This window comes from Gymnoscopelus microlampas (genome assembly GCF_963454915.1).
Source record: "Gymnoscopelus microlampas genome assembly, chromosome: 21".
Classification (NCBI taxonomy): domain Eukaryota; kingdom Metazoa; phylum Chordata; class Actinopteri; order Myctophiformes; family Myctophidae; genus Gymnoscopelus; species Gymnoscopelus microlampas.
The window spans coordinates 34,558,260-34,570,573 of NC_139958.1; the positions used below are offsets into that span (position 1 = coordinate 34,558,260).

The 12,314-nt window shown below is 43.2% G+C and overlaps 2 protein-coding genes across 2 annotated transcripts; one reads left to right on the plus strand and one right to left on the minus strand.

The window, feature by feature from the left end:
- Nucleotides 1–1,007: 1,007 nt before the first annotated feature.
- nim1kb (NIM1 serine/threonine protein kinase) lies at nucleotides 1,008–3,953 on the plus strand (the record flags this gene model as incomplete). Its single annotated transcript, XM_084046316.1, has 3 exons — nucleotides 1,008–1,272; nucleotides 1,900–2,168; nucleotides 3,195–3,953. The coding sequence occupies 3 exons, from the start codon at nucleotides 1,008–1,010 to the stop codon at nucleotides 3,951–3,953; spliced, it is 1,293 nt and encodes a 430-aa protein (XP_083902442.1).
- Nucleotides 3,954–6,186: 2,233 nt separating this feature from the next.
- On the minus strand, nucleotides 6,187–7,373 carry LOC311037569 (growth arrest and DNA damage-inducible protein GADD45 gamma-like). The gene is made up of 3 exons (XM_084046783.1): nucleotides 7,120–7,373; nucleotides 6,789–6,996; nucleotides 6,187–6,578 (listed from the first exon to the last, which is right to left on the minus strand). The coding sequence occupies exons 1-3, from the start codon at nucleotides 7,266–7,268 to the stop codon at nucleotides 6,465–6,467; spliced, it is 471 nt and encodes a 156-aa protein (XP_083902909.1). The 5' UTR covers nucleotides 7,269–7,373; the 3' UTR covers nucleotides 6,187–6,464.
- Nucleotides 7,374–12,314: the final 4,941 nt, after the last annotated feature.

Consider the following 12,314-nt stretch of genomic DNA (forward strand, 5'->3'; position numbering starts at 1 on the left):
TTTGTACTTTCACTCAAGTAAATGTTGAATTCCGGACTTTTACTTGTAACAGTATTATACTTGTTTATTTGCAGTATTGATACTTTTACTTACAATGGGTAAATGAAGTATTGAACGCATCAACTTTTTTCCCAGTAAATATATTTCCAATGACACTATTCACATCATTTGTTTTACCAGACATTGGTATGAACTCAAGAATTCCACACATGTAAAAACATTACAAAAGTAAAGTCCACAAATAATTGTATGTGGCATAAAGTGGAATGGCACATGAAAAAAGTGTTGAACACACCACAAAAAAGCAGTATACTTAGGCAACGAAAGGCAATTGGCCATCTAATTTCCATAAGTAATTAGTATTTCTACCTCCAATTTGTGCAAGAAAAACACATTAGCTGGGTTAGTGCAAATTGATGGGCTATAAAAGGTTGTTTTGTTTCTTGTGTGACAAGCAGTCACACAAGAAACATCTGATGATGGATAAAAGCAAATAGGTCTCTCAAGACATTCGCAGCCAGATTTTTTTTTTCACCAGATGGCACTAAATAATCTCTGAGATTTAAAGACAATCTGTGTGGCGGAATGGGCCAAAATCACACCTGAGCAGTGTGGGCGATTAGTTACTACATACAAGAAGTGTCTTGAAGCTGTCATTACAAACAAAGGCTTCTCCACAAGTATTACATTAATTTCAGTTAGCGTGTTCAATCCTTTTTTCCGGTGTTATGGCACTTAATTACACATAATTATTATTTATGGACTTGTATGTTGTGATTTCTTTTCATGTGTGGATTACTTGAGTTAATGTCTGGTAGAAATATCCTATGAATTGAATCTTTGGTAATACATACTGAGAAAAAAGATGACGCGTTCAATACTTATTTCCCCCATTGTAAGTAAAACATTTGAGTACGTTTTTCCACCACTGAATATAACAACCTGTCAAACCTCTGTTTTAGGATGCCCTGGTCGCTCCACTGCTGTAAATAGAAGAAGGGAGAAAAATGCCTGGGAAGGAGTACCAGGTAATGACCAGGAGGAGGCGCCACAGCCTCTACAGTCTGAGTGACAGCTCCATCGAGGATGAGGAGGCAGAGCAGACGGTGAAGCTCACTCCCCTGCAGAAGCTCACCACAGACATGTGCAAAGACCAGAAGACCATCAAGGAGCTGATCATTGGCCGCAGGGTGGGCTTCTACAAGGTGCGAGGGGAGATTGGCTATGGGACCTTCTCCAAGGTCAAACTGGCATTCCACGCCCTTACCAGAGGTAATTAATAATCACCATGAACGTTATCCTTGTTGTACTTAAAAAGTACTCAAATGTTTTACAAGTATCAATACTGCAATATAGAAATACTCTGTTACAAGTAAAAGTCCGGAATTCAAAATGTACTTGAGTAAAAGTACAAAAGCATTGGCATCAAAATGTACTTAAAGTACCAAAAGTAAGAGTACTCATTATGCAGAATGTCCCATTTCAAGTTTTAAAATGTATACAAATCTTTTGAAAATAGCAGATCTACAAGCTCACAATGCGCATTATGTAGATCTGCTATTTTTGAAAAACCATGAAAGTTTATGCAAACCTTTGAATATACTAATTTATAAAGTGATCATTTGTAGCTCAAATCTGTGCTTCTGGGGGTCCCTGGAACAAAATATTTTGAGATGGGGGTCCCGCGGCCAAATACATAGCATTTTGGGGGTCCTTGACATGCATGAAAAAGTTTGAGAACCACTGTTCCAGGCACAACTGAAGCCAGAACTTGGAAGTTTGACGGAATGCATTGAAGTCAATGAGAGTTCGGTGTACTGTACGAGCATAATGAACGAAACGACACATAAACCGTGCACTCTTCTTCTACCGCATGTGTCGCCGTTTTTGTCGCATCAGACAAGGTGGCCCTGAAGGTGCTGGAGAAGACCGGGTTGAACCCGGAGGCCCAGCGTCTGCTGCCGAGGGAGATCTGCAGCATGGAGAGCCTGCAGCACCCCAACGTGGTGCGTCTGTACGAGGTGGTGGAGACCCCCGCCCGCCTCTTCCTGGTGATGGAGTACGCCGGAGGCGGGGACCTCCACACCAGGATCTGCGACGAGGGCAAGATGTCCGACACCGACTGCAAGATCGTCTTCGCCCAGATCCTGTGTGCCATGAGGCATTTGGTTAGTGTGTAATAGAAAAGTTGCAAAAAAGTAGTAGTCAGTGGTGGATAGTAACTGTACCTTTACTCAAGTATTGTACTTAAGTACAACTTTACCTGAGTATTTCCATTTGTTGATACTTTACTTCTACTCCACTACAGGTTTAGTTACTAGTTACTTTGCAGATTTTGATTATTGATTAATTTATCAAATGATTTAAAATAGCAGATTTACACAATGTGTCACGATGCAATGCATTGTGAGCTTGTAGATCGGCTATTCTCGAACAACCAAAGTATAACGTAGGGCTTAAGTGCATTACAGATCAATAATTAGTGTCCAATAACATGACATAATATATTATTCTGAAATGGGCATTCTGCATGTACTTTTACTTAAGTCATATTTTTATTGCACTCTGGTATTGCTACTTTTACTGAAGTCCCAAATCTAGTACTTCTTCGAGTACTTCTTCCATCACTGGTAGAAGTAGTGTAGGTCATCTGGAATGGCAGGGTCAGCAGCAATCCATCTTGACGTCTTCACTCTGCACTCTTAGGTTCTCATGTGGCCCAAAGCAGAAAGGCTAGTAGAGAAGGCATTTTGGCATAACAAGCATTACATTGCCATTTGGATTTGGGGGCTAACTCTGTTGTGAAAAGCATAATTAAAAAATATAAAGATATACGAGTGATTTCTATGGATGGGATACTAAATCGTACGCTTAACATCTCTATGCATGCATTATTCAGGACTAATCATCACCTCATGTGTGTTAACTGCAGTGGTGGAAGAAGTACTTTACCTACTGTATGTAAAAGTAGCAATACCACAATATAAAAACTACTCTGTTACAAGTAAAAGGCCTGTGTTCAAAATGTTGAGTAAAATTACAAAAGTATTGGCATCGAAATATACTTAAAGTACCAAAAGTAAAAGTACTAAAATGTTTGAAATACATAAAGTTTCTGAAGAGTTATCTGTTTAGTTGTAGTTACCTCGGCACGTATTAAACACCAAGCCAAATGTTTTTTTTTCTGCGTGCAGCACAACAACCACATCATCCACCGGGACCTGAAGGCGGAGAACGTCCTCTTCACCAGCTCCGGCTGCGTGAAGGTGGCCGACTTCGGCTTCAGCACGCGCGTCTCCCGCCGCGACGAGATCCTGGACACCTTCTGCGGCTCGCCCCCTTACGCCGCCCCGGAGCTCTTCCGGGACGACTCCTACGTGGGCCCGCCGGTGGACGTGTGGGCCATGGGCGTCCTGCTCTTCTTCATGGTGACGGGGGCCATGCCGTTCCGCGCCGTCACCATGGGCACGCTGCGGCGCTGCATCCTCAACGGCGACTACGCCGTGCCGCCCTGGGTGCCCGGCCCGTGCCAGAGGCTGATCAAGGGGGCGCTGAGGCCGGCGCCGCCGGACCGCTACGCCCTGGACCAGATGCTGGGCTGCGAGTGGCTGCTGCCCGTGGAGTTCCCCTGGTCGTGGGGCGGTCCGGAGGGTTCTTCGGACCCCCCGAGCCCCCGCCGCCTGCTGGACTCGGAGCCCGGCGAGCTGGACGACGAGGTGAGGGCCTGCCTGGAGGAGCTGGGTCTGACGGCGGAGCTCGTGCGCGACAAAGACCCCGGTAACAGCCGGAGCCCCGTGACCGGGGTCTACCGCGTCCTCCTGCACCGGGCCCAGAAGAGGAGGGGCTGCGAGACCACCCCCGTGGTCCGAGGCATGGTGCGAGACCCCAAGAGGGAGAGCCTCAAGGCCTACAGAGGGCTGAGACACTCCTCCAAGTTGTGTGTGCTTTCATGAGAGACGCTTCAGTGAGGCGCCATCACAGCTTTCTTTGCATTGCACTTTTTAAAGTATTTTATGCTTTAATACTTATAGAATAAATTATTCTACCTTGGCTGATGAAAATAAATACTTTTTTATATTCTGCATTAAGTGATCATTATCTGAGTAGCCTATCAAATATTTTGTGATGATTTTCATATTTTTTTATATTAAAAATAAATTGATAAATTATGCAATGTTTCTATCAATGTTTCTATCAATGTATCACAAATTGTGTGTGTGTGTGTGTGTGTGTGTGTGTGTGTGTGTGTGTGTGTGTGTGTGTGTGTGTGTGTGTGTGTGTGTGTGTGTGTGTGTGTGTGTGTGTGTGTGTGTGTGTGTGTGTGTGTGTGTGTGTGTGTGTGTGTGTGTGCGCGAGGTAGAACGTGCCTATTGATTGGACACATTATGGACTCCATACCAAAGTAAAGTAGCTACCTTTAGAAAGCATATGCATGAAATGTGCTTTTCTCAAAACCTGTATTTTAATGTTTTATCATGGTGTGGATAGGCCTAATTAGTCATTAGTAAGCCAGGTCCCTGAAAAAAAAACCTTAAGCTCAAACTTAACATTAACTTTACATATTTTTTTGGTAAGAACTTCATGGTTTAACTCATGATGAACATGCACTACTATACTGTCTGCACTCAAACAGAGCTGACTTGGCAGCACTGTGCCTGCAGCAGACTCTCCCTGGGGATTTGTTTACTAAAAGTTTCACTCAGTGTTGCCAAATTGTATGATAGAAATAAGCAACCAGGTCTAGGAAAACAAGCCCAAAAGAAGCAGCTAGGCCTCATGAGCACTTTAAACCTATATATGCATTGGCTATTTTCAAAAACTCTTGCAATAAGGTGTGTAATATTTGGAATATTTTTGAAACACAACTGCCAATTTGTACAAGCAGCTTCACAGTCAAAGAAACCCAAATTCGCTTATAATAAGCCGAGATGGCAACACATGGTTTTTCACTAGTGCCTGACAAGACCCCCGTCCCAGTAGTAGACAATAGGGGGGAGAAGAACAGCAGCTGGCCCGGGGACCTCTCTATAGTACAACCGGACCAAACCAGCCCAACCCCCGGCCCCCTTTTGGCACTGAAAAAGTCCAGGACCTCCCCTCCCCCGACCCCCACCTGCAGGAAAGTGGCAGATGGTGCGGCGTGGGTACGGAGACATCTGCCGGGGGAGTGGGGACAGACAATAGGCGCTCTGTGCGGATGACCGCTGCATTTGACAGCCTGGACGCGCGCTGCTATTGTGCTGCCCCCGCCAGCCCGTGGTTCTATGGCCCCTACACACAGAGGATTTAATTAGGCTATACACATGCAGATGAGTGTGTTGGCTGGCTGGCTGGCTGGCTGCATGGGCTAGGAAAACAGCCGATCTGCAAGCTCACAACGCCTTGCCAAGCAAGGCGTTGTGAGCTTGCCGATCGGCTGTTTTCATTGCACATGAAGCGCATGCGCGCTGCCTTAATGCAAATTTGCTGCCTCAGGTCCCCAAACACACTGTCCAAAGAAAAGAGAAATCCTTTTCAACTAATAAGTCAGTCCGCTCAAACATTGAACACAACACATGACACAAAACTTTTTTTTTCTTTTCGTAGTTTTATTATTGAATTAATATTCATTTTCATTTCTGTTGGATATTCGATTACATGTCAACAATTCTAAAGTGAAAAGTTATACATTTGTCGCTTGTCACATTTTTCCAAAAATAATCAATGTCAAATTCGTACAAGAATTTATATAAATTAGTTGGCTTTTTTTCTTTTTTTATAAGTACAGTGAATCCTTCTAAAGTTAAACCTTTAGAGCATTATAAATTATCTTTTTTTTAAACGTTTTTTTTTTCTCAAGATATTGGACATTAGTCATTAGACATCTAAAGTGAAACCTTTAGAGCTAAATCTTTTTTTTTTCTTCTTCAGTTTAATATTTTCATTAATTTTGTCATCATTAAATTTCTAAAGTGAAACCTTTAGAGAATTAAGACAATTCTGGAAAGTGGGAAACATGTCGCTGCATGGTTGTTGATCAGCGAGAGAGAACATCTCAAAAAGTCTCTTTTTAAAGAATGTCTCTTTCTCAGCACCGCTTCTTCTCCTGCTGCGCGTGCGTCAGATATGCGTGTGATGCCTCCGCTCTGTGTGTGAACGACACACAGGGACGCAGAGCTCATCACTTTCTCCTTTCTCTCCAGACCTCATCCACACAAAGAATGAGGGTCGATGTGTCGCTCTCGTGGCATACCTGACCTCATTCACATAAAGAATGAGAGTCATCTTGGTATGGACGGGACAAGAGGCGACGGTTCGCTGCCAGCGGGGCGGCCCTCCTCGGGGCCGGCGCCGGTCAGCTTTGCCCATGGATTTTGAATCCTCCTCAGGAGTATCCATCCAGGGATGTGTAGAAAACAGTGTCATCCTGCTCAGTAGGATGAGTATTTCCATTTTAAAACGAAGAGAGAGTGTGAACTCCCCGATCAGCGCTCAGGGAGGGTGATCTCAGGCACCCAGTCGTTCAGACTGCGGCTCTCCTCACAGAACAGGTGCAGCTTCTCCATGGCTGGGTCCTCCCAAGAACCATCAGCTGGGTTCTGTTGAAAGAAAAAGAGGAAAGCTTGGTTAGCAACAAAACACTTCCAAAGAGCAGTGGTGTAAAGTAACTAAGTACATTTACTCAAGTAGCCTACTGTAACTAAATACAATTTTGAGGTACTTTTACTTTACTGGAGTCTTTCCAATACTTCTACTGCACAGATATTGAAGTAAAACATTCGAGTATACTTTGTCGTTCAAACACATACCGTGATAAGGACACAGTGAGCATCTTCTAGCTGTTTGTCCTTGTCGCCAACGATCTCGACCAGGCGCTGCACGTCGCTGACTCTGACGATGCTGATGTCGTTGTCAAAGCAGAAGGACTGGATGAGGGTGAAGTGGATCTGGAGGGCGATGTCGCACTCATACTCCTCATCGATGGCCAGGACACAGAAAGACACGTTGTCCGGATCACTGTGGAGACAAAAAAATAAAAGCAATGAGCACAAATTCAAATGGGATTCGAATTAGGAAATCGTGAAAACGGTCATTGTTTCTGTGCATCAATAGCATAGTGTTCGAGAAGCTCATACTTACATAGTGTTCATAATTTTGGCGGATTCGTAGACACCGACGGTCAAGCAGTCGTTGTCCTTGGCGGAGACGAGAACGTCCTCCAGGGCTTGGCCGCTGCACTGGGCACGATCGGCTTCGGTGGCCTGGATGAGAACCTCCTCAAGAGTCATGATGATCAGTCAAAAAGTATTCCACAAAGGGAAGAAGAAGTTGAGAGTTTCAAAAGTATTCCACAAGGGAAGAAGTTGTAGAGAGAGAGAGATGGTGTGTGTTGTCGGAAAGCAAATCCGAGAAAGCAGTGTCTCTAGTCCCTGTGTGTTGCGCTTTTATACATTGGCTCTCGTGTGGCTCCATGAAAGAAGCTGCACTCTGATTGGTCAGCCTGAATGGTGTATTGGTATGCTAATGTCATTGTCACACTTTGGCTCGTGGCAGATTGATAGGGGTCACCGAGCCACGTTCTGGCATAATAGGTCTTCTGCACAACTAAAAAGAATATAGTTTCGTCTAGAAATTATATGAATTCACTGCTTTGTTTTTATGCAGTCTCTTGCTATGATTCTATCAACACACATGCATGAAATAGTGCATTTTTTTTCTTTCTTTCTTTTTCTTTTTTTTTGAGACCCAAGCATATTATGTTTATTTGTAGCCCTAATAGTCCTATGAATATGCTTCAAATTTGACCCATGAAGAAATATATCACCTCAAAATAAAATCCTTGCAGACCTTCATGCTGTGCTTTTGCAAACTGCAAATAAAGTATTAAATCTAATTTAATCTCAGGATGAAACTAAAACTCAAAAAGTTGTTGGTGAAAGTATAAGTGCTTTTTGCAGAAACACTGCAGAAGGCGCCCCATCCCCCATGCAGCCAGCCCCATGCTGGAGAGAGAGGGCAGGTGGAAGATGCCATCTGTAGGACTAGAGGCCTGGCTAAAAACGGACCCTATTGTGCGCGCAGAGACCCCCATTATCACAGTCCCCATACAAATGCAAATGACCAGCGCGTGCCAGGACGCTGTGCGTGCTGCCGCACAAGCTGCACTGCTGGCCCATGCTGACCACGTGGCCATCAGCTGTCCTCGAATGGGTTTATTTATTTACCCCAGAGACTATAGAGGGGCCACATGGACCTAATTTGGTAAAACATCAACAAAACTTCCAGAGATTCCCCAGCGTTGCAACACAAGACCCTTTATAGTTTGGTTGCATTTGGTCTTCTTTAGTCGGTCAGATCTCTACTGCGCTTAATCTATATCCTCCATGTTCGGGCTATATTTCTTTTTTCTCTTTCAAAGCTACTATGTATCTATTGTTTTGTTTTTTTTTGTATATTTTGTTGTGCGGGTGAGATTAACTTTATAAACTCTAAATCTCACCTGCACATCCCAACCCAATATTATGCTGTTGTTACACATTTTTGTTTTTAAATATGTTACAAAAGTGTAATAATTGAAAGTAAATGTTTGGCAACACAATCCTATTTTCTGTTAAGTTTTGTGCACGCACGCACGCATTATATATATATATATATATATATATATATATATATATATATATATATATATATATATATATATATATATATATATATATATATATATCGTTGCATAACAACAAACAGGTCTGCTGCTGCTGCGTAATTAAAGGGGGCCAGAGTGTGACAGGGCAACACAGGTTGGCGGTGATTGATTCAGCACCATTGTTCTGTGTAGAAAGCAGAGGGACAGATGGAGGACTGTCGCTATGACCCCCCCCCCCCCCCCCCCCCTCCCGATCCACCACCAACCAACCCAGGTCAACCCCGACCCACAGGGCGCGCCGCTTCATTGTCTACGTGTCTCTACATTCTCTCATCTGTTGTCTGCGTTTTAATTCAATCTGAATGCCAAAGAAGAGGGCTTTATTAGCACAGCACGAATCCCGAGTGTTAATTTAACCCCGAGAGTGTACAAACGTAACCCAAATGGACCCGTAAAGGGTCCGCTGGGTTACATTTGTACTCCATAATGATAAAGTATCACTGAGGATTTTACTGTGTGGTCTATTAGTGAGCAAGTGATCTCTCTGGCTACAAAGTCTTATCTCAAACACACGCCACACTGCAGGCATATGCAGACTTGCAAAGGAGGGAGAGATACAAATCACCTCAGTCTGACTTGTAAACACGTTTACTAACAATCAAAGAAGTGTGTCATTATGCAACAGAAACCCCCTTATCTTTAAGATGTGTTGTGGAGGCACATAGAATCACTGATAGTCTATTTGTTTATTTTTGGGTCATTATATTCCTTGTGCACAGTTGATAGTGCTTTCTCTGTCTCCACGTCTGCATGCTGCAAAGTTTGCAAACATTGAGCCATCAAGGAGTGAGTCACTCACACACACACACATCACATGTCTAAAGAACCTTTGAATCAAACTTTGATCACAGCTGATATAGGCTCTCGATCAGCATGCATGGCAACAGGCAGGGCGCGTGCAAGTCGATACGGCCGTATTGTTGCTGAGGGCACATCTGCCGGCACGGAGCCCCACCTCCCCGCGGTGTGCGACAGGTGTTGGTGGAGCAGTGTGCCTCTTTTTGTCTGGCTGACCTGCAGCACACTATGGGCTGAGACTGAGGCTTTGTGCAGATGCAAATTAGTTAAAAGCCGTAGCCCATTCTTCAAGTGTGCGTTTGTAATGGCAAGCCACGCGTGCGCGTCCATATGCAGCCTAGGGTTGCCACAGGACAGTGTGCGTTTACAACAAATTGTTGGCTAAAAAAGCACACAAAGTCTATAGTAGTCCTACTATGCACTTTGGATGATAATGCGATCTTTGATTTTAGTTTTGTGAAGAAAATATAAGTAGCTTAATACAGCTGCCTGGTTCTCAAACGTTTGCATGTCAAGGACACCCAAAAGGATATATATTTGGCTGCGGGACCCCCATCTCAAAATATTTTGTTCCAGGGACCCCCAGAAGCAAAGATTGTAGTTACAAATGTTAAATATATAAATACTCAAAGATTTGAGCACATTTTCACGATTTTTAAAAAATAGCAGATCTACAAGCTCATAGTGCAGCACTCGGTGCCACGCTATGAGCTTGTATATCTGCTATTTTTTTAATATAGCCACGGTATGAAATATGGTTAAAGGGGTTAAAATGATTGTGACGCTTTATTAACACATTTTGGGACCCCTGGTACCCCACCTAAGGACCCTTGGGGTCCCCACTTTGAGAAACAAAGGCCCAATAGGCTACATATAGTCAAAAAGTATAAGTGCACATTTGTCTGTATCAATATTCTGTTGAAGTGAGAGAAACATATTTTATTTGAGGTGGTCTGGACTGCAGGCTGCATCACCTGCGGCCATTACGCACAGCAGGTGCTGACTTATCTTCAGGCATGAGTTTCCTTTGTGTCCCCCCGTCCCCGTCCCCCCTTCCAGCGACAGATGGTATCTTCCACGGGTTGCTATGGAAGAGTGTGATGCAGGCACAGAGATAAGGAGGACACGCACGCGCCTCCAGCTGCCACGCGCCTCCTCCAGTGAGGTCTGGCTCCTGTCTTTACGCATGCAAAGTAGCGGCGCGTGCCACTATCTATAATCTGTTGCATAAAAATTGCCCTATTCAGCGCAGTGGTGGAAGAAGTACTTGCATGTTTTACTTGAGTAAAAGTAGAAATACTGCAATGTAGAAATAGCCTACTCATTACAAGTAAAAGTCCGGAATTCAAAATTTACAAAAGTGTTGGTATCAAAATGTACTTAAAGTACCAAAAGTAAGCTACTCATTAAAGCCTACTATTACTTTCGGTAGCCTACTTTAAGTAGCTAAATGTTGATACAAATAATGTTGTAGGCTACTTTTACTCAAGTACATTTTTAATTCCGGACTTTTACTTTTAGACATTTGATAACTTGTGAAACATTCTGAAATCTGCATAATGATTATGCAGAATGTTTCACAAGTTATCAAATGTTTAAAATAAGCTCGCAACAAAAATTGCTGATCTACAGTCTCACAATGCATGGCATTGAGAGGCATTGTAATAAATCTACAAAGCAACTAGTGACTAAAGTTTTCAATTAATTCTCTGAAATGTAGTGGACTATAAGTAAACGTATAGAAAAGTATAGACACATGGAAATACTCCAGTTAAGTAAAAATCCCTCAAAATTCTACTTAAGTAGCTACAGCAGGCTACTTGAGTAAAGATTCAGCGTCATTGTTCCATAGAGTTCAACCTGAACACAACGAAGAGGAATATCCTTGACACTTATAGCATATTTTGTATAAGAACAATAATAATATATATAGGTAGGTCTACGCCAACCATAATAAGTGGAGTCAAATGTATCATGTCAAAGAGCAGTTTGTTTGTGCATACTGTGATATATATTGTGCATGATTCAGGTGGGATTGCGCTGCAAAATGTCTGTACGTTTCCCATCTTACTCAAATCCTCCGGGTTCATTTGGTTCCATAATGCACTGTTTCCCAAACACTGGTTCGGGACCCATTTGTGAGTCGCATACACATTTTTATGGGTCAGGAGTAAATGTAAAAACATAAAAATAAAAACAAATAATCCCAAAAAAAGCAACATTTTTCATGAATTATATAATAAATAAATTATTTTTCCAAAGAATTTCATGAATAAATGAAATTTAGCCGAAAATAGCCGATCTGCAAGCTGAAAAGGCAGCAAAGCATGGCGTTGTGCACTTGTGCTATTTTCACTAGTTTGGGTACCAACGTCTAATTTCTCTCTTGGTTCTTGAGCTAAAAAGTTTGGGAACCACGTAGACCTACTGCCATAATGGCTGCTGTCTAGGATTTAAAGTGAACACTGAGGACTTTACTGTGACAAGTGTGCAGTTTCCGTGGAATAATTAGGCAGACTTGCGAATCTACATGAACTTTTGATGGCACGAGTCTGGGCCAAGTGTCGGGATTAATTATTCCTGAAGTTGAGAGGGCATCAATTAAAGGTCACGGAGTTTCAGCATCTTATCCATTCAGTCAGAACTGGCCCATCCTTCCCTCGGACAGCTTCTCTATAGGCACGCGTCCTAGGAGGTGTGCTTGTGGGGGGAGGGGGAGGGGTCACTTTTGTCCCTGAACGACAGCCAATCACAGAACGCGCGTGCCGGGTCTTCCGTATAAATACCGGCTGAGTCCCATTGGAGAGCATTCAGAGCCAACTTGTGCTATCCT

Excerpts from the sequence above, each read along its gene's own strand:
- LOC311037569 (XM_084046783.1), bottom strand. The coding sequence starts at position 7,268 with ATGACTCTTGAGGAGGTTCTCATCCAGGCCACCGAAGCCGATCGTGCC. Across the intron at positions 6,997-7,119 it reads GCCAAAATTATGAACACTAT|TGATCCGGACAACGTGTCTT; the intron begins GTAAGTATGAGC and ends TTGTCTCCACAG. Across the intron at positions 6,579-6,788 it reads CTCACTGTGTCCTTATCACG|AACCCAGCTGATGGTTCTTG; the intron begins GTATGTGTTTGA and ends TTCTTTCAACAG.